Raw genomic sequence first — 22,310 nt, 5'->3', positions numbered from 1 at the left:
CAGTCAGGAATCAAGTGGCAGCTACAACAAGCTAGTCTGTAACTTATTATTCTTACTATACCTGGGATGTGATCCTTTAGGTTTGGTGGGACCTGACCTCCAATTTTTATTACTCTATCCCCATAAACACATCAAAGCTCTATTAATTTCTCAGCCTAGTAGCCTCTTCTTCCAGAATAAATAGGTGCCTCTAGAAGAGAAATGGCACAAGTGTTAGTCTCCCGTCTCTGGATTTCCTTCTCTTCCCAGGTCTTGGTCCTACAATTCTTCTTTTTTTTTATTAGCTCCCTGGCTCATTTTAAAAATTGTTCTCAGCAGGAGGGTTGGTCTAAAATTATTTAGCCTTATCAATCATATGTCTACGGCTGTACCTAACAGAGTACCTTGCATAGTTATATAGGAAACAGCTAGCTATATTAAGTTCCCCACTAGGTAGCCCTGTAACCAGTCAACCAGCTCAGTTGTTTTTATACTGTGCAAGAAATCAACTGTGATTGAGAAAAGCAACAAGGAGTCTTTAAGGTTTGGGAACAAGAAAGTATGCCCATCAAAAATTAGTGTTTTTAGAGGATTAGTCAGTCAAAAGAACAGACTGTAGAAAGGCAGACCAGTTAGGAGAGTACTGCTCTAGTGCAGGCATGAACCAATAATAAGGAAAAAGATGACAGCAATGGGAATGAAAGGGGACAGAAGCAAATGAAATTGCCGTATTCTATCAACCTTGACTATCACCTGGAAATAACAGGTAAGGGAGTAAAAAGGAGTCAAAGGTGAATATAAAATCTCAAGTCTGAGAGTAAAACTGATTTGAGAGAAGAGGAATTCAGATTCAGACATGAATACGAAGTATCTGTAAGAAGAAATCCAAGTTGAAATGTCGAATAGGTATTTGGAAAAGCTGGTTTGAGCCCTCACCAAAAGTACAGTGATTGCTAAAAGTTTCAACAGAATTTGCCAAAACTAACCAGAATATTGTTTACTGAACTAATAAACCAATTTTGGTATATCAAAAAATCAGAACTGGAAATTCACATTTTGAAGTTCTGGAGGCATGGAAAAAGGAAAATAAAATAGAGATGTTCATTACCACATTTAAAGAACAGAGGAGTGAAGCACAAGCGGAGATAACGGTTTAAAAAAAAAACTAACACAAAATATATGTCACAGTTCAAACAATCTAGTAGTAAGTAAAAAGTATAGATATACACATAATAAAATACAAGAGTAAGCAGAATACTAAGTAGGTTTAGCTATGTAAGTAGTTTAATAAATTTAACAAGTAAAATTTTTAAGTTGCCGAAGTGGTCAAAAAGTCATTGTTTCCAAAATGAAAACAATATTTATTTTTTTAAAAGAGGAAGCAAGTTAGATTATGTTGTTATATTAAAGCATTTAGGTTCAACAAATTAAAATAATCTTTTACAATCTCTAAAAACCAGCATTCTCTAACTTTTAAATCAGTAACTGGGGAATAGGAAACATTATTTTATATACTCTTCAGTCCCTCCAACACTGATATGTGGCTTTTGATAGAGATAAGTAAGTCACTCTGGGCCTTGTAAACTATACACACACCAGTAGCTATTTTAAGATGCCCTTGAGAGATAAGAGGCTGATGCCCTAAAGGTTCAACTCATTGATTTTATCAACCCCAACACTAAATTTCGGATTATCTGTCAAATTCAACTCATCCCACACTCCTGTTCTAGCTCATAATAACAATATATCATTACTAAAATCAGAGCTGCAACTGCAAACAAAACACTCCACCCAAATAAAACTTTTCTGGCTCATGGGGCCTGGCATACACTCTTGTTCTGTCCCCAATGAAAACTGCCCTTAAGGTCTCTATAAAGTAGAGATTACACCAGGATTATGCCACATACTTGCAACACTGAATACATTAATGTACTGGATTAACTGAACAATGAATAAATTCATTGCCTAAGCACCTAGAGACACAAAGATTAGTGGTCATACAAGGCTAATTATGCTACTCTTCCCACTGGTCAAATTTGACGCTGAGCATTCACTCAACATTTGCTGAGCTGTAACTGCCAGGCACTAAGGATAGAAACACAAGCCCTCAAAGGAGGACAGGGCTGTGAGGTGGCCAGACATGGTCGCAAAAACAATACAGAGTTATTGCCAAGACGCTACGAATGCACAGAAGAAAAAGTTCCAATGGCCTTTTTGTTTGTTTGTTTGTTTGAGGGGAGTGTGAGGGTTCCAGGAAGATTTTACACAGGTGGACACAAATGAGTTTAAGCCTGAGAAAAGAATGAAGAAGCATTTGCCAAGCAGGAAGCAAAGAAAAAATATCTTAGAACTGAGCTTAAAGCAACCAGGTGTTTCAGTAAAGCCACTTCATTTTAACGTTGAGAAAATTCACAAGATGGTATTAGCATGTTTAATCAAGAGGCACACAGTTGCTGAGTGGCAGAGTTGAGACCAGAGCCCAGGTCCCCATGTTTTTATCCACTTTACCCTGCTATTTAACAATGGTTCGAGTTTACATTCTTTTACAAAAAAGATCATTTCAAAGTAAGAGTTTTTTATAGTCCCATATTGCTGAACTCAAAATAGGACATGTATGGATTCTAAAAACAAGCGAAATTCCCTGGTTTTACATCGTATATTACCTTCACATTTATCAATATGGTTTTTTAAATACTAGCATCAAAAGAGCTATCACCCTTGTCTATGTTATTTTTTATTTATTTATTTTTTTTGTGGTACGCGGGCCTCTCACTGTTGTGGCCTCTCTCGTTGCGGAGCAACAGGCTCCGGACGCGCAGGCTCAGCGGCCATGGCTCACGGGCCCAGCCGCTCCTCGGCATGTGGGATCTTCCCGGACCAGGGCACAAACCCGTGTCCCCTGCATCGGCAGGCAGACTCTCAACCACTGCGCCACCAGGGAAGCCCGTCTATGTTATTTTTATAAGAATTATTCTTATTATTAGTATAAAGCAAAAATTCTTTAGTTACCTAATACGCCATATTAGTAATGGTAGGGAAAACAGGCACTCTGAAACGTATAGAACCAGTGGAAGCATATAACTTGGTACAACTTTTGTGAACCACAAAATACGGACATAGTAAATGACATGCTAGGCAGACCTCAGAGATACTGCAGGTTCAACTGCAGACCGCCACAATAAAGCAAGTATCAATAAATCAAGTCACATGAATGTCTTGTTTCCCAGTGCATATAGACACTATATTTACACTATACCGTAGTCTATTAAGTGTGCAATAGCATTATGTCTAAAAAAAACAAGGCACATACCTTAATTTTAATATACTTTATTGCTAAAAATAATAATAATAAAAAATAATAAAATACTTTATTGCTAAAAAATGCTAACCGTCATCTGAACCTTCAGCAAGTCACAGCAGTAATATCAAAGGTCACTGATCACAAATCACAATAACAGATATAGAAATAATGAAAAAGTTTGAAATATTGTGAGAATTACCAAAATGTGACACAGAGACAAGAAGCAAGCAAATGCCACTGGAAAAATGATGCCGAAAGACTTGCTCAGTACATGGTTGCCACAAACCTTCAGTTGGTAAAAAAATGCAGTATCTGTGAAGTACAATGAAGCGAAGCATAATAAAACTTACAAGATTGATTATTCCCTGTAGCACTGTTAGTAACAGCAAAAGACTGGAAGCAACCTAAATATTCATGGATTAAAAAGTGGTTAAATAAATTGAGGTACATCAGTAAAGCAAGGTACGATGAACTATTATGCATTCCTGATAAAGAATAAAGGAGCTCTACACACACTGACAGGGATCTCACTCTCCAAAACCTCAGAAACTTACTCTCCGAACCTCAGTGACTCTCAAGTATTAGTACCCTGTGCAGCCCATCCTGGGCAAGTAACAGGTTACCTTTGTACTACTGATAATTGATCAAACAAATTTACGCCAGAGAATGTAGCCAAGTGGCCTTCCAAAACTGCCAATTAGACTGAGCTTGATAATGCAGTACTATAGTGCCCTCTAACTTTAAAAAACATTTTACAGTAATATTCTAATTGTAAGAATGAAATGTAGTCGTATAGTGCTTACAAAATTAAGTACAAGAAAAAATTCTACACAAGCAGAAACTGCAATATGACAAATAACTAGCAAATCATAATTCTATCAGTCAAATTAATGACTCACAGGATGGCAAAGCATACGTGTAAAACATATTATAAAATTTCCAATTCACATTTCATAGATAACTTTTATAAGCAAGCCAAGTAATTATTTTATCCTTATAATTTGAATTGAAATGGTTCGCTTTCTGTTTTAGAATATTTAATATTATTTTAATAATAGCAAAACAGTATTCATAAAACAATCTTTTTTGAGATGAGTTCTTTGTCGATCTAATGAAATCTCTGGTACACCCTGCACCCCAAAGACCACCAAGACTTCATGTTAAAAAACGAGATCAAACTCGGATTTCTACTAGAAAAGCTTTCACTATCCAACAGAGAGTAAATATTTATAAACACTCATTTGCTATACATTTCATTCAGCAAGTGATGCTTAGTATATGTGAGATACTGGGCAAGGTACTAACAGCACAATAATGAAAACAGACATGCTCCTCTGCCCTCTCAGGACACAATACTGGGGTGGGGAATGTGGGGAAGGGGAACAGCTAAACCAGAAATTACACAATGAACTACCATGAAGTACTGGGTGTTACAGTAGCACAGATGAGGGGCTCCCAAACCTGACTTGGGGAACAAGGTATCAGAGAATGTTTCCCAAAACAAATGATGTCTAAGTGGCAACCTAAATGTTAAGTTCACACTGACCGAAAAAATAAGAGCGCAGAAGAAAAGGAAGAATGTTTCAGACAGTTAAGTAAACATGGCAAAAGCCAAGATGTGAGATAGTACCTAAAATGTTCAAGGAACTGAAATAAGTTCAGTATGCAGGAGCAGAAAGGTAAGACATCAGGCTGCAGGAATAAGCAGGAGTCAGAAAGTGAAAGGCTTCCTAAATCATATTAAGAAATTTAGTCTTTATTCTAATAGGAATATGATAATCAGAGCTATACTTTAGAAACAGTCACTCTGACTGAAACGCAAGATTCTAGTTAGATGTGCTAAGACTAGAGGCAGAGCACCAACTAAGATGAGCATTTTAGTAAAACACTTGAGATGATGTGGCCTGGACTGGGTGGTGGCCAAGTAGACAGGAGCCAAGAGAGAAATAGAACATAACTAGGATTCAGCAGTAAACCAAACGTGGGGATTCAGAGAGAGGGTAGAGTCAAGAATTAGTAAGCAAATCATTCAAAGCTACAATGCACAGATCTTAGGTTTCATCTATGGTTTACATACAATGCCTAGCACTAAATATATTTATTAAATGAATAAAGGTTCTGTATTTAATGGCAAAAAGATGATGAAAACAATTTACACTAACAACAGGAAAAAGATATATTTGGCTATGATAAACACAGCTCTGGCTATACTTAAAAAACAAACAAACAAAAAACACAAGGTAAGTGAGGAGAATATCCAAATAGCAACCCAGCACTTGCTAGAAACTGTAGATACTTCAGAATTGCTGGAGCACTTCCTAATTGTGGTGTGGCCCCTGGTGATCTACTGCTGAGTGACTTTTCTGCACATCTTGTAACTTCTACACCACAACTAAAACGTGATCTGGTCCTGGAATAAAGACAGTACCTGACCTTCAAGCACTGGAAACTTTACTGAGGCAGGGAGGGGCAGAGTAGGATCAAGAAGCCAAGTGCTTCCTTAAATAAAATATTTCCTGCAACTTGCCCCAGATTTTACAGCTGGGATGATGTTCATCTGTAGAGGGTTTATCAACAAAATGCTGACTTCAGTTGTTTATATTAGCAAATATTAGAAACTGGTAGGCAAATAACACTTCAAAGATAATAATTTTCAAAAAAGTTCCAGAAAAAAATTAGAATATACACGTTTATAATATAAAAGTCACCAAATACTGAGGTTAACAGAATAAGGTTTTACATAAAAGAAATATTGCATGGTAATAAACAGAATTAAAGTCGGAAATACATTTAATTCAAAAATGTCCACAGTTTATGTCAAATTTTCAAATTAATCCATCCCAAAGATAAGACATTTGATCAATATTCATCTATAAAATATTTATATATTTATATCATAATCAAATGAACAAGCCTCCAAAGGTATAATATACAAGCTAATTCCAACCAGTCAGAAAATCCCAAAGAAGCTAAAACCAATACCATAAGTTCTTTACCTGCAGCTCCTTTGAGACTCTTTCTAAGTGATTAGTTATCTTTTTAATCAGATCACTATACATCTGTTCCGAGTGCTGCTGGCATACACATTTATACACACAACTGTGGGGAGGAGGGGAGACAGAAAAAACCAAGTTAATGATTTTAAGGTTGAAGCACTTAATTCAACCTAAGGTTAAGGCATACCCTCAATATGTAACCACTGGTCAAATAATTAATTCAGGCCTCAAAAAGTGACTAATTGCAACTCTTAAAACAAAAAGTTATCCTGCTCCAATCAGTGTTCATATGGAGGAGACATTATCACCAGCTACAAATAATCTTTTTGAGTATTCTATTAAATGTTTTATCAGTATTAGATAATCTAATATTGGGTGATTATCTGAGTGTCTGACTATGATAACTACTTATAAGCCAGTTTCTCTCTCGTTTTAATGAATGTCAAAATAAGGAAGAGAGAGTGACAATCAGCAGGTTTCTCACTAACAAAAACGTCTGCTGTATAACCTCTTTGTGCATCACTTGTGCAGAACAGCACAGCTGTCACTTCCTCCTCTTGTGACTGGGCTGATCTCACAACCCACCCCAGTCCTCACTGATTTGCTACTTCCATTTACCAAGAGCTGGGAAACAAAATAACCAAAGATAGTTAAACTTGTGTGCCACAAACATCAACAGATTAAGCTAACATCTCCCTGTGATTCTAAAACTACATATTTTTGTCTTTTTCCACTGACCTCCATAATTCCTGCATTATGTATGGTGGGCGTGGCAGGCTGAGGTAGGATTAACACTATCTTCATTTGAAAACCAATTCTGAAGCAAAAAGTATAAATCAAACCCCCAATCCACAAGTACGGAACATATAAATAACTTACAGAGCCTTAATGTAGGTATCATATATTATATGCATACAAACTGTCATAATTCAAGTTGCTGTAAACTTCACTATACCCTCTAAAACCCAAGCAAATTAAATCTTGACTTACCTGTATATCTGTTCATAGGATATGGGGATATAGTCACCAGGACTCTGAGTTAAAAGCTGATCTATGGCACCATCCAATTTTGGCCAGTATGTGCTCTTATAATCTTCAATAGTTATAACATTCATTACTAAAAGTAAAAAGTAAAATTAATATTACTATGTGCCACATGTAAAATAAACACAAATCAATTTTGCATTCTCAAATTCCTCCCACTTACTCTCTGATTTTACACTGACACTGTGTCGCCTAGATACAACTCAATTATTATCCCATTTCCAATTTCAAAAATCCCAACCTGGCCAGGGATTTTAAGCAGCCATTAATTATGATTTAAAAAAGAATGACTATGAATCTGTTCATCTTTAAAAATAAAAACAAAACAGCAATTATCTCTGGTTCCCTTTCCCGGTTTCCGTTATCAGTGGAGAGTTCTTAACATGCACTGACCCTCAAATACACATTGCCAACGATGTGACAAGATGGCCTATGCATGAACCACGATAAAGTTCTGGGAAACTATGACCTCCAGTCCATCTTTACAGACAGCTCTGGGAAATCTACCTAGGGAAAGGACTATGGAAATTAAATTCCAAACGCTACAGTGCTAAAAACTCACAGAGATTTATCGCACCACCAGTACCTCCTGGACATGACTACAGCTCTTGACTCAGGCTCTCCCTAGCCTATCCTTTAGAAAAGCCCAACAGAAAAAAAAATGTGGATGAACTGGAGCCTTACATTGAAGGCGTACCTCATTCTTAATGGCTGGCTCTTATTCCTCCATGATAGATTTAATAAAGCATTCGTAACAGGTTGTCCTAACAACTGTGAAATCCAGGGGTGATGGGTGCTTCACAACAATGAAATGCTAATGTTAAAAAGAGCTACCCAAAGCACCTAAGATACCCTGGATCAGCCATTTTACGGTTTATTTTTATCAGAAACTCAAGAGCAGAAGGTTGACTTCCTCAAGTGCACACAGCTAATCACTGGCAGAGGTACCAGGTAAAGCAAAGCCTTGACCTAGCATCTTTCTATCACACTACTGATTTCCAAATTTTAGTCATTCAGGTTCAAGACGTTTCTCATGTCTATGTGCCACCTATATCATGTTTGTTCAATATTTTCTTTAAATCAGTTCACTTTTTTTTTGCTTAAATATACTTAAAGGACACTTGAGGAGTGAACTATTGATTTACACAACACAGAATAATCTTAAAATGTATTCTGCTAAATCAAAGAATCAGACCAAAAAGGCTACATATGGTAAGATTCTCACTTATTTATAAAGGCATAACTATAGGGAGGAAAACAGATCAGTGGTTGCCCGTGGGACTGGAAGGTGGAAGGAAGGACTGTCTGCAAAGGGGAAGCAGGAAGGAATTTTTAAGACAATGGACTCTTTTGTATGGAACCGTGGTAGCGGATACACCACTCCATGCATTTGTCAAAACCAACAGAACTATACACTATAAAAAGTACATTCACTGTATGAAAAAAAAAACAAAATTTCACCCAGGATGTAGTGGTAAAGATGGAATGGCAAACTGTGGCAAATGAATCTAATTCACAAATGAATCACATAACCCACACTAAAAAAAAAATAGGGAAGAAAATGGAGAGGAAAGGAATGTTTTGACTACATATAAGACTAAAAACAGAAAGAACTGTACATGCGTGTGCACACACAGGCACACACACAAAAGGGAGAAGGAGGCCAGATGCTGGAGGGCCTTATGGGCAATGGAAAGACTTTGCCTTCCACTCTAAGATGAGGACATGTGGAAGGTTTTGAGCAGTGATGTAATCTGACTTTGATTTTCTATGGATCATTCCAGCTTCTGTACTAGCAATAAACTAAGCTAGATAAACTAAATAAACTAAACTAACTAGCAATAACTAACTAATAGTTTAGATAATAAACTAAACTAACTAGCAATAAACTAAGTTAGAAGGCTGTGAGATGATGGGGGATTGGAGTAGGTGGTAGCAGTGAGGGCAAGAGGAGAGGTCAGATTTTGAATATATTTTAAGGTAGAGCCAACAAGATTTGCTGATGGTTTGGATGTGAGATGTGAGAGAAGGGTCAAGGATGACTCTAAAGTTTTTAGCCTTCAGCACCGAAGGATGGGGTTGCCGTTGACTAAGATGAGGAGGATGTAGGAGAAGCTTAGCACGTCTGGGAGTGAAGCTGAAACTGTTGGTACCCCACCCATTTACAGTGATCCACAAAGGCCACTGTCAACACCTACCATTATTTGCCAGTGTTCTCTCTGGCTGCCGGGGTTGCGCTGCCTGAAGGAGAGGCCAGTTGGAAGTTCTAGAGAATTAACACCCCCAGGAGCCACCATCAAGCAATGACTAATGAGAACTCAGTGTAAATACCCAGCGTCTCCCTTTACTCTGGGTGAGTATGCACTGACTCCCAAGTCCCCACTGGGATTCCACTCCAGTCGCCGCAGTGTCGCCTTCTTTATGGCTTCCTTACCATCCCTGTCTCTGTCTCCACACTCCTGCAGGCGCTTCCTAGAATCACCCCCTTGTGCATAAAACTACTCGCACTTAAAACAAAATAAGAATTGATCAAAAACAGAAAAGTAGTGTCATGTGCAACATAGAAATAAACAGTGTTGTTAATTCTAGCTAGGTCCTACTGCCTTTAAAGGTTCTCAGTGAAGCTTGCTTTCCCTGTGAATAAAGGAGGTCGGCAGATGCTGAGAAGTGTTACACGCTAGCTCCAAAATACCACCTTTCTGCTTTCAGAAGGATTTAAAAGAAAAAAAATTTTTTTTTTAGTAACTGAAAAACAAAGAACTTTCTCACTATGTGATTCTAGGCTATTGAACCTCCTATCAAGTGTTTATCACCTAAACCACATCATACACCTGCGCTACGCCAAACGCTGGGAATTAAGGAAGGTAAGTGACAAGCTCAGAAAGAAATCTTCAAGTACTGAAAGCCAAGAATGAACACACTAACCCCATGGGTTCCTGGACCACTCGGTTCAATTAACTCCACCCTGTGCTGCGGCTGGGGAGACACCTGCTTCCCAAGCACACGTTTCACTTTGGCAAATCTCCAAGTCAAAGATGTGACAGAGGAAAAAGAACCTAAGATGTGAAGTCCCGCAGCTGTAAGGACAGAATGAAGTTCCACAGAAGCAATGCTTTCTGATGCCTCTCAGGTATCTTTCATGTGGCATTAAAAAAAAAAACAAAAACTGCTCTGGTTTTAAATATCTTTGAAAACAGACTTTCAAACCAAAACGAAAAAGGCACCAAGTCACAGTAGAAAATCTTAAATCCTATTTCCACATCTAAAAAGAAGCTATATTTCCACATATATTTTGCTTGAAAAACAACAGAAAACCAATTCACTTACATGCTAGCTATTATGGAGTGAATGTCTGTGTCCCCCCAAGACTCATGTGTTGAAACACTAACCCGCAATGTGATGGCATTAGGAGGTGGAGCCTTTGGGAGGTTTTTAGGTCATGGGGGCGGAGCCCTCACATGAATGGATTTAGAGTCTCTGGAGAACTCCCTCACCGCTTCTGCCATGTGAGGACCCAGTGAGAAGATGGCCTTCTACGAACCAGGAAGCAGGCTCTCTCACCAGACTCTGAATCTGCCAGCGCCTTGATCTTAGACTTCTCATCCTCCAAAAGTGTGAGATAAATAAGCCACCCAGTCTGTGATAGTCTGGTACAACAGCATGAACAGACTAAGACACTGGCTAACATGACTTTCTTCTCAGGAGCCACCCAATCTTCACCACAGTAGCAAAGGAAAGCAGAACACAGAGAAGCATCTGCAGAGCTACAGGGAGTTCGAAGAACGAGCACTAGCTGGTATTCATACACTTAGCCAAAGATTAGGAAGGTTTTTCATACCAATCTGTGGTCAACACTTAAAATGACAATCCAGAAAATGTTAAGATATTGAATTTCTTGCTAATCTCAACCCAATCTCTGACTTAAAACAAACAAAATATATTAGCTGTTTGGTTTATCCAACATTTGACATGCACAGCCTCAAAGTGTGTGTACGTGTGTGCGTGTGCGTGCGTGCAGTCCTGAATTCTAAAACTAGATCCTCTAGCTAGAGAAATGTAATCAATCGCTTTCAACTTTGCCCACAAAAAAGTTCAGACTAACCAAAACCAAAATGAAACATGGAACCTAAACAAAAATGAAATTACCATTAAATAACTACATTTTACCTAGGTTAGATTTTCCAGCTTGAAAAAAGTGCACTATTTTTTAAACTGTTTAAAGAAGGTATTCTAATCTCAAATGCCTACAAGGCCTAGGCCATTAACATAAGTGAGTAAAACAGGCCTGGTATAAGAATAAAAAAGAGCAGTGAGCATTTCCATGAGCTGGAGAAGGCATATGCCCTCTAGAGACATTCAAGTTCACAAAATGTAAAAACCCTCAGGTTGCCCTCATAACATCACGCCACAAGGCTTAAACCTTGAAACTCATAAGATAACAAGCTCACACAGCCTCAGTTCTATTGAGAAAGTACTACAACTGACCTTTACTAAAATAAAGTGAAATAAAATCTAAAACACATGGAATAGCTGGAATCTAAGGTTCAGGAAATACTATCAGATTGCTAATAAATGAGAAACTATTAGGGATATGTAATTCATACCAGGCAGGAATAAATATGTTCAACTCTCATACTTTGTTATCCAAGTAACTTATCAACACTTGACACATTATGCGTTTATTATCATTCTTCCTCAAACTACACATAAGGCCCTTGGAGAAGGAATTCAGCGCTAGAGCCCCAGCTCCAAACTACCATATGACAGGTATTCAATAATGTATGTGAAGTAAATTAATTTAATGGAAGTCAAAATAAATGTTTAATATAAAAAGTCCAAGGCATACTACTTATTAGTAGCTCTGGAATTAAAAATTGAAGTGCATTTGGTTTCACACAGGCTAAAGCAAACCAGGTAAGCCCTACCAGATATTCCTTTTGAGTTTTTTTTCTTGTTATTTGTTTGTAAGGGGAGGATATATTCAGAAACTATAGCAGGTATTATTAATTCATTCTTGGTCTACTGCAAAGACTGGCCACTACCTACTATCAGTGGCTCTCAAAATCCGATACCAGAGCAGCATCAGCATCACCTGGAAACTTGTTAACTTAATGTAAATGCAACCTGCCAGGCCCCAACCCAGACTTAGGGAGTCAGAAAAGTGGGGAGCGTATAACACATGATACAGAAATCCATTTGAGCCTTCCAGGTGATTTTTTTTTTTTTGCTGTACGCAGGCCTCTCCCGTTGCAGAGCACAGGCTCCGGATGCGCAGGCTCAGCGGCCATGGCTCACAGGCCCAGCCGCCCCGTGGCATGTGGGATCTTCCCAGACCGGGGCACGAACCCGTGTCCCACTTCATCGGCAGGCGGACTCTCAACCACCGGGCCACCAGGGGAGCCCCCTCCAGGTGATTCTTATGCCAGCTACTTTGAGAACCACTGCCTAATGTTCCTATTCAAGCTCAGGACAGCCAAGGGTCACAGGTGCTCCTCTGTTCTCCACTGCTAGCACATGGTTGTTGGTTCCGAAAAACTCGAACTGGAGAGTCAAAGGTGTAAACGTAGCACAGAAAAAAATTTAAAGGGCAGCTAGGAACTGTTTTATGTCAAAAAAGCATTAAAGTTCTACTCTTCCATGTCCCTTCTCCCCACCAAAAAGGCCACTTTCATTAAGAACTGGCTCCTTAAGAAGAATACAGTATTGGCAATTATGAAATAAATGATTAAGCCCAATTAAACAGGCTAAATTGTGTCTCAAACATAGTGACCTTTCAGATTAATTGTAACTAATTACAATTAGATAATCTGACAGATGGACTAGTAGAAAAAAGCTCTGGGCCTTCCTTTTAACTCTGGCTAGGGTATGTGCTCTAAGAGAAAAATTACGACTTCTTGTTGTCACAGCAAGCCCATAACAATCTTGTAAATCTGTGTGGTCCAAAACATTACCACCTGGTAGAATATTATTCTTCCTCCAGCACAAGGGGATGTCTGAAATCTTTCAAGTAATGGACAGAGAGAAGCTGAAGGCCAAGAACAAAGCCTGCAGAATGGGGAGAAGCCTTTGGGAATAAAGAAAAAGATCAGTCAGAGTGGAAGAGAATCAGAATCAGAACAAGGCTGTGTAGTCTAACAAATAAATGGAGTTTTACTCTTTATTTAAAAAAAACAAAATCCCTGTTACTTATTTCTCTCAAAAGGAAAATAATTTGATCCTGGCAAAGGAAAAAGTAACACTTAGCTGCTCCTAAGAGAACTGCCAAGTTGGGAAAAAAACAGTAATAGAGGTGACCAAATCCTTTAAAGATCCTTTTCCATATTAGGAAAAAAACAAAAGCTGTGCCAGCTACTCGGGTATATTTTGACTCGCCAGTAAAAGATGATAGCTAATGTTAAGTCCTAATGAAGCAACTGTTTCTGAAGTAAGCTAAAAACTTTTAAAAGTTATATGCTCTATGGGGAGTTTCTAAGTTTTAAGTTCTAAATTGCATGTGTTTGGGAAGTTTCTAAGTTATAGGGTTTGGGGTTTAGGGTAAGTTACATTTATATAAACAAATAACTACATAACATTTTGGCCCAGATAAGGCTTATAACATACTAACTATATGAAACCATATAACCTGCTTTGCCTTGTTTCAAATGACATGTTTCTTTCCCCCAAACACTGTAAAACTTGTATAGAAAACACTCCAGTGTTGTTTTACTGCTTAGAAATGACACATTTCTCAAATTGAGGAAAAAACAGAACAGTAGAAACTTCCTTCATCACTACTATCTTAGAAAGTAGCTGCAGTGACCTACCGGCAAGACTGAAATCTATCAGTACGTTACTGTAGAATAGTTACTGCACTACATTATGCTACAATTACAACGTCACATCTGAGCCTGTGACACAGTTCTCACTATGAACATGTTATGAAAATACATATATGAAAAGGTCAAGTGCTATCAAAACATCCATTATGGCTCCAACTCCAACTAATCCAGAATCTCACAATATTCAAATAGAAAGTATCTGCTCAATTGTGATTACATATGTGCAAACCATGCTAACTGCACATCTGCCGTAGTTTTAAAATTCTGTTTTTCCTGCAAGATTTAAACTAGTCAAACTCTCCATGGCATTAAGACCAGGAAAGTAACTCTGAAGTAGTAGCATAAGGCAGTGTGTGCTGAGGTGGAAACACCAATAGTGAGCTAATCTTGCCCTGCAGGACCCTGAGAAGTTCAGGACCTAAGGACAGGATACAATGAGCGAGGTTTAGAGGCAGAGAGCTGGTGGCTGGAGTGGGAAGGGTAAAGATTGGTTGCAAGTCTGTAGACTAAACAGTAAAAAAGAGAAGAGTTATCCTGCACAGAAACTGAAAGGTAAAAGCTTGGGACTTCAGGACAGATACATGGCGGGTGGGTGTGTGGGTGTGTGGGAAGCACAGGGCTGACAGATTTAAGTAAAGTCAAAAGTCAAAATAAGAAATGTTCGAACATCTAACCCTGCTCCTTTTCTTTAATTCTAGAATGCCATCGGCCAGGAGAAGTGTCTTTACTTCCTGCCCCACCTACCCAACCCTACCATTCTCCCAGAAAGGAAGAAGATCCTTCCCTAGAGAAACGGAACAGCCCCAGAGAAAAGACATTCACATACTATTTGGCAGTTCCCCAAGAATAGCAGCTTTGCATCCAATTAACCCAAAGTGAAGCCCAACACTTACACTTGGCAAGGTCCCTTGTAAACACTGAACTACCAATTAGCCTTTTTCACTTTTAAATAGGAATAGACAGCTAAGGATCACGAATATTTGCAAAGTCTCAGACATCAGAGATCAAAACAAACAAAAACTGCAAAGATAAAAGCAAAGAACTAAAAGAACAAAAGAAAACTTTTTAAAAAACCTATAATTACTATGCTGAGAAGATAAAAATTAGTAACAGTAATTAAAAAGGAGAATTCCAAATGCTCTTAAAATTAAAAATACAGCCATTGTTAAAAATCCAAAAGAAGGGCCTCCCTGGTGGCACAGTGGTTGGGAATCCGTCTACCAATGCAGGAGACACGGGTTCGAGCCCTGGTCCAGGAAGATCCCACATGCCACAGAGCAGCCAAACCCATGTGCTACAACTACTGAAGTCCGCGCATCATAGAGCCCATGCTCTGAAGCGGGAGAAGCCAGCGCAATGAGAAGCCTGCACACCACAACAAAGAGTAGCCCCTGCTCGCTGCAACCAGAGAAACCCCGCATGCAGCAATGAAGACCCAACACAGCCATAAATGAATGAATGAATGAATAAATAAAAGCATTTATCTCATCATAAATGCCTTTATCATAAAAAAATCGAAAAGAAAAAAGTAAACACCTAGAAACTCTCCTAGAACATTAAGAGAAATAGAATATACTAAAAAATAGTTAACAGACTTAGAAGATCAAAACAGAAAATTCAACATTTGACTACCAATAATTCCAGAGAAAAGGGAGAAGAGAGAAAATGTAAAGGGAGAAAAACACTGACTCATTTACCTAAGAAAACATCCCAATAATTTTCCAAAGGGAAAAAAAGACCACACGCAAAATAACAAGAATAAAAACGGCACCTGAATTCTCCACTGTAACACTGCAAGCTTAAAGTCAATGAAGCAACACTTTAAAAATTACTTAGGGGGCTCCCCTGGTAGCGCAGAAATTGAGAATCCGCCTGCCAATGCAGGGGACACGGTTTCGAGCCCTGGTCCAGGAGGATTCCACATGCTGCAGAGCAACTAAGCACGTACACTGCAACTAGTGAGCCTGCGCTCTGGAGCCCGGGAGCTACAACTACTGAGCCCATGTCCCACAACTACTGAAGCCTGCATGCCTAGAGCCAGTGCTCCACAACAAGAGAAGCCAACGCAGTGAGAGGCCTGCGCACCGCAGTGAAGAGTGGTCCCCATTCGCTGCAATGCGCAGCAACGAAGACCCAACGCAGCCAAAAATAAATAAAATTTTAAAAAAATTATTTAGGTAAGAATTCTATACCCAAACAGTCAATCAAGTGAGCATTTTTATATATTCAAGACCTGATATTATTATCCATACACATTTTCCCAACAGACTGCCAGCAGATATGTTCTGTACATACACACACATACATGGGAACACACCAGTAAAAAGAAAGACATGAAGTGAGGAGGCCAAGATGGCAGAGTAGGAAAACCCTGAACTCACTCCTCCTCCCATGGATACACCAAAATTACAGCTACTTACAGAGCAACTATCTATGACAACGGCCTAAAAACTAGCAGAAAAGATATTCCACAACTGCATACCTAAACAAGGAACCACAATGAGCTGAGTAAGAGGGGGTGAGACGCGGTATTGTCAGGACTCACAACTCCAGGTCAGCGATCCACGAATGGGAGGAATATCACAATCAAAGAGGTTCTCCCCAAGGAGTGAGGATTCTTTCTGAGCCACACATCAGGCTCCCCTGCCCAGGGTTCCTGCATCAGAAAGATGAGCCCCCAGAACATCTGACTTTGAAAACCAGCAGGGCTTATGTCCAGGACAGCCAGAGAGCTGTAGGAAACAGACTCTGCTCTTAAAGGGCATACGTTAAATCTCACACACTTCAAATCTCAGCACAGAGGTAGTAAACTGAAAGGAGCCTGGGTGAGACCCACTTGCTGATCTTGGAGAGCCTCCTCAGGAGGCAACTGGAACTCCCCCTGGGGATGGAGATGCTGGCAGTAGCCATTTTGGGCAGTTCGTTCTACCAAGATAACACCGCACTGGCAAGTGACATTTTGGAATCCTCCCCCTAGCTTATTAGCACTGGGGGCTTACCCGCCCACCTTACCTGCCCACCAACAGGCCAGCCCCAGCCCCAGGGCCAGGCAGACAGCTGGGAAGCCTACCCTGCCCTCCAGCAGCCCGGCAGCCACTGCATGAGGCAGGGCCTCACAGTCAGGCTGGGGGCCAGCCCCGCCTACCAGCACACCCACCGTGGCAGTCCTGCCATAAAAGAAGGGCACAGGCAGCCCTACGGGGGCACCCCTTGAGCATATAGCTATGGTGACCAGAAGGGAGTGTGCTACTGGGACCCACTGGATGTCTCCTACATAAGGCCACTTCTCTAAAATTGGGAAATGTAACCAACCTAACACAGAAAACTGGGCAAAATGAGCAGACAGAGGGACATGTCCCAAACAAAGAAACAAGACAAAACCTCAGAAAAAGAACTAAACGAAGTGGAGACAGGCAATCTACTCAACAAAGAGATCAAGGTAATGATCATAAAGATGCTCCCTAGCCCAGAAGAATGGATGAACATGGTGAGAATTTCAACAAAGAGCTGGAAAATACTGAGAACCAAACAGAGCTGAAGAATACAATTAACTAAAATTAAAATTACACCAGAAGGAATCAACAGTAGATTAGATGACACCGAGTAACAGACTGTGATCTGGAAGACAGTAGTAGAAATCACCCATGTTGAACAGAAAAAGAGAAAAAAAAATTTTTTTAAATGAGGATAGTTTAAGAGACCTCTGGTACAACATCAAGCATACTAACTTTACAGGGGTCTCAGAAGGAGAAGAAAGGGGCAAAGAACTTGTTTGAAGAAACAGTAGCTAAAAACTTCCCTATCCTGGGGAAGGAAACAGACATCCAATTCCAAGAAGCACAGAGACTCCCAAACAAGTTGAACTGAAAGAAGTCCACGCTAAGACACATAATAATTAAAATTGCAAAATTAAAGATAAAGAGAGAATCTTAAAAGCAGAAGAGAAAAGCAACTAGTTACATACAAGGGAACTCCCATAAAGACTCACAGCTGACTTCTCAGCAGAAACTTTGCAGGCCAGAAGCGAATGGCATGATATTTGCAAAGTGATGAAAGAAAAAACTTAAAACCAAAAATACTCTACCTGACAAGGTTGTCATTCAGATTTGAAGGCGAGATAAAGAGTTTTACAGACAAGCAAAAGCTAAGAGTTCAGCGCCACTAAACCAGCTTTACAAGAAATGATAAAGGGGTTCTCTAAGCAGAAAAGGCCACAACTCAAAATATGAAAATTATGAAAGGAAAAATTTCACTAGTAAAGACGAACATATAGTAAAGGTAGTAGATCAGCCACTTATAAAGTTAGTAGGAAGGTTAAAAGACAAAAGTAGTAAAATCATCTAAAACCACAATAAATAGTTAAGGGATATACAAAACAAAAAGATGGAAAATACAACATCAAAAACATTCAACATGATGGGGGGAATAAAAATGTATCGTTGTTAGAAGGCATTCAAACCTAAGAGATCATCAACTGAAAACAATCACATATGTATATATGTTGTACCATATATACAGCTTAAGATACGTGGTCAATAATATTGTAATAACTTTGTATGGGGAGAGACGGTTACTAGATTTATTGTGACGAACATTTCATGATGTATGCAAATGTCAAATCACTATGCAGTACACCTGAAGCTAACATAATACTGTACATCAACTATATTTCAACTTTTAACAAAACTTTCAATAAATAAATAAATAAAAAGGAAGACATCAAGTAACAATCATTCCACCTGTTGGGAAGTCCATGAGTGGCAACTGTGGGCCCTAAGAAATAAACAGGAACAAGAAGATTAACAGCTCCACAAGCAGACAAAAAGGAAATATTGATTAACTGAGCATTTCAAAAACACCAGTGACAGGTATATGGTGGATGTGATAAAGATGCTGAAAAACTTTAAGAATCGGTTTTTCAAAAACTATGCAAGTATAAACAAGGCAACTTAATAGCAGAGTTTGATGTGAAAGAAAATGCAATCTGAGTACACTCCTGGCCCTTCAGTGATTATTTAGTTGTAATGTAAATATGGTTTATTTTGAACCAAAAATTGTGTTATTTAAAGAATTAAAGAGGTAAGGCGTGTAGAGGTATAAGAGAACTAAAACGTCGTGGAAATAACAGGTCAACAGGTAATATAAAACTAACTAATTAATTAATAACAATATTAACACATTGAAATGTGTGGATAAATACCAGAAGAGACAACTAAATGAATTAAAAATAATTGACTCTGGGTCACAGGTCCAGGAATGGGAAGGAACAAGGAAGGAATCACTGATTTTCATTATATATCTTTTCATACAGTTTAAGTTTTTAAAGTATAAGCCTATATAAAAGCAAAGTTCTGTGCTGTTTTGTTCTAAGACCAAAAAGTTTGGTGAAACTCAAATCCTCAGAAAGGTAAAAACAAATCTGGTGAAACTAAATTTTTGTTTCAGCACTTCCAATATTCTAAAGTGCATGAAATGAGAAAGCTCAGCTTACCCACTGCCTACTGGACCTCTCCACCCAAATGTTCCACAGACAACTTAAAAAAGACACACACACACCCCTACCTATACGCCTACCATATCCTTATCCTCCCTTCTTCCCAACCAAATTTTACAGACTGTAGTCCCCAAATGTTTCCAAAGTCGGAAACCACCTCTCTTCCAATGCTTTATTTGTTCAGGCTGTCATCTCTTGCCTAGACAATAATTAAACCCCCTAACCAGTCTCTCTGCCTCCATTCTCTCTCCTTTCTAATCTATATTAACATGCTAAGACAAATTTTACCAAGTGGGCTCCCTTAATATACTTCAGTGGCCCCTATTCCTGCAGAAGAAAATCCCATCTCTAACCTAGCATGCCCTTCGCATCTAGACCTTTCTATCGATCTAGGTTTAATTTGTGCCACCCCCTCCTCACACTCTATGTTCCTACAATAATTTCAACTCTGGGTCTTCCACACAGGCTTCTCCCTCTGCAAAGGAAGTCTCTTCAAGCCCAACCCTGCCACCTCAGTCCTCCTAACAAAGATTCTTTTTCCCTCTATGCTACCATGTACATACATAACTTTACCACAGCACTTAATTATAATGTATCACAATCATCTGTCCATCAACCACCACATTAAACTCTGTCTCATTCATCACCAGAGGCTAAAATATTACCTTGGCATACAGAAGACGATAAATAAATATCTGTTTGGATAAAATGCCATTCTAGTCAGCACACACGCAACTACAAGTTACTTATCTGTACTCTTAACTACAGAGGTTAATAGGCAAACAACTACAAAAGTAGGAAGAAAAACGGAAGGCCAGTTTTCCCTGCCAAGGCATATTATAAAAGAATATCCACAATCATTTTTTATATAGCATTTAACAGTTCACAATGTGATTATATATGGTCTGTGGCTTACAGAGTTACAGTTTAAAGAGAAAGGGAACAGCATTCATTTTCTTTAGGGATTTGGGACTGGGCCTTACATAAACATTACAATGGCTTTCTCTTACAGTTTCATCACTGTCACTGTGCGATTCATGTCAAAAAACGGCAAGACAAGATCCCCAACGAGATCCTGAAATTTGGACAATCGATCGATACCACAGTGATGCTTGCTGCAGCACAGCTCCACTAAGCTGGAAGGCAGGAAGATACCAAACAACCACCACGGATGCTGCAAACGGTGCATATCTTAAGGCCTGAATACATTAACTGATTCACTTGTAAAAGAATCAACCAATCTGGAAACGCAGGTAGGACCTGATCAAGTAGAGCAACTTTATTTAGGATTTACTAAAGTCAGTTAACACTTTCACTAAATTCAAAAGTCAATTTTAACATACTTCTGAGTCATTAATTTAAAGAAAAGAATAATTTCATTGAGTTCAATTAAAAAATACTGTGAAGCTTTTATTCATCTGGAGAAGCTTTTGGTGCAGTGGATTCATAATTATCCTGAGATCATGGCACAGTACCATCAGTCAAGGCAAGATCCCCCCGCAACCCCCTTCCATCTAGCCATTCGGTGCCTTTTTTTTTTTTTTTTTTTTTGCAGTATGTGGGCCTCTCACTGTTGTGGCCTCTCCCGTTGCGGAGCACAGGCTCTGGACGCGCAGGCCCAGCGGCCATGGCCCACGGGCCCAGCCGCTCCGCGGCATGTGGGATCTTCCCGGACCGGGGCACGAACCCGCGTCCCCCGCATTGGCAGGCGGACTCTCAACCACTGCGCCACCAGGGAAGCCCCATTCGGTGCCTTTTATCCTCACGCTCCAGTCCCACCTGCCCCAACACATTCAGACAGGGAACCATTCTAGCCTGTTTAATGTATCTGGAATATAAACAGATGTGACATATGCTACATCTGAGCAGAGGCTTTAAAAGCCATTGTGTGTTGCTGTCCACTCTCTTCTCTTTGTCTCTGCCAAGACTGACAGGACCCAGAAAAGAGCTGCGCTTCAGAATGGGATGACATGTGAAAAGCCACAACCGTCAGCCACTAACACAACATGAGCAAGAAATAAGCCTTTGTTGGTCCATAAGCTCCTGAAATTTGGGGGTAATTATCAAGCTGACTAATGTTCAATGAAAAACTGAACTAAGTAATTACACTTCCCAAATTACATTCCATCAATGAGATACATTTGAATGAGATTTGGAAGGCCAAAGGGAGGCAAAGGACAGATTATTGCTGCTGGTGGTTCTGGCAAGTAAGGTTAGAGACATCAGAATTTGTGGCAGCCGAACTCCAAGTTCCAGTGTCTGGTCACCAACTTCAAGGATGAGGGAGGCAAGTGTGACGATGTAAGAATGGCGGTGGTGGCAGCAGCAGCAGCAGCCTGTCCGCTGGAATGCAGCTTTAGGTGAGCAGCCTCACTGACTTCATACCTCTGACCTTTCCAGCAATTTACAATGGACCCAATTTCTGCTATTAGAACTCCTGTTGCTTTAGATACCTAGAGTATTTTCTTGCACTGAACTGACTGATTAAAGTATTTGGTACCAGAGTAGTTACAGGACACAGACTCTTAAAAGCTAGGAACCTGGCTTTGGTTTTCCAATCTAGTTGGATTTAAAGGCAATGATGACACTGCCACCATTAGATAACATAATACTAATAGTATATGGCATGTAGCAGCAAAGAATTACTTACCACCTGTAGATACCTGGAATAAAGTTCT

General features: G+C 39.4%; 1 protein-coding gene across 1 annotated transcript in view; it reads right to left on the bottom strand.

Annotated features, from left to right (window-relative positions):
* Positions 1–22,310, bottom strand: part of CACUL1 (CDK2 associated cullin domain 1) — a 63,275-nt gene that overhangs the window by 34,597 nt on the left and 6,368 nt on the right. The window contains exons 2-3 of the mRNA XM_065894717.1: positions 7,267–7,393; positions 6,277–6,379 (exon numbers count right to left, since the gene is read on the bottom strand). Of these exons, the coding sequence (XP_065750789.1) occupies positions 6,277–6,379; positions 7,267–7,393 (230 nt within the window). The remainder of the gene's footprint in view (positions 1–6,276; positions 6,380–7,266; positions 7,394–22,310) is intronic.

Source organism: Phocoena phocoena, chromosome 16 (genome assembly GCF_963924675.1).
Source record: "Phocoena phocoena chromosome 16, mPhoPho1.1, whole genome shotgun sequence".
In the NCBI taxonomy this organism is placed as follows: Eukaryota; Metazoa; Chordata; class Mammalia; order Artiodactyla; family Phocoenidae; genus Phocoena; species Phocoena phocoena.
This window is presented reverse-complemented; position numbering and strand designations above follow the sequence as displayed.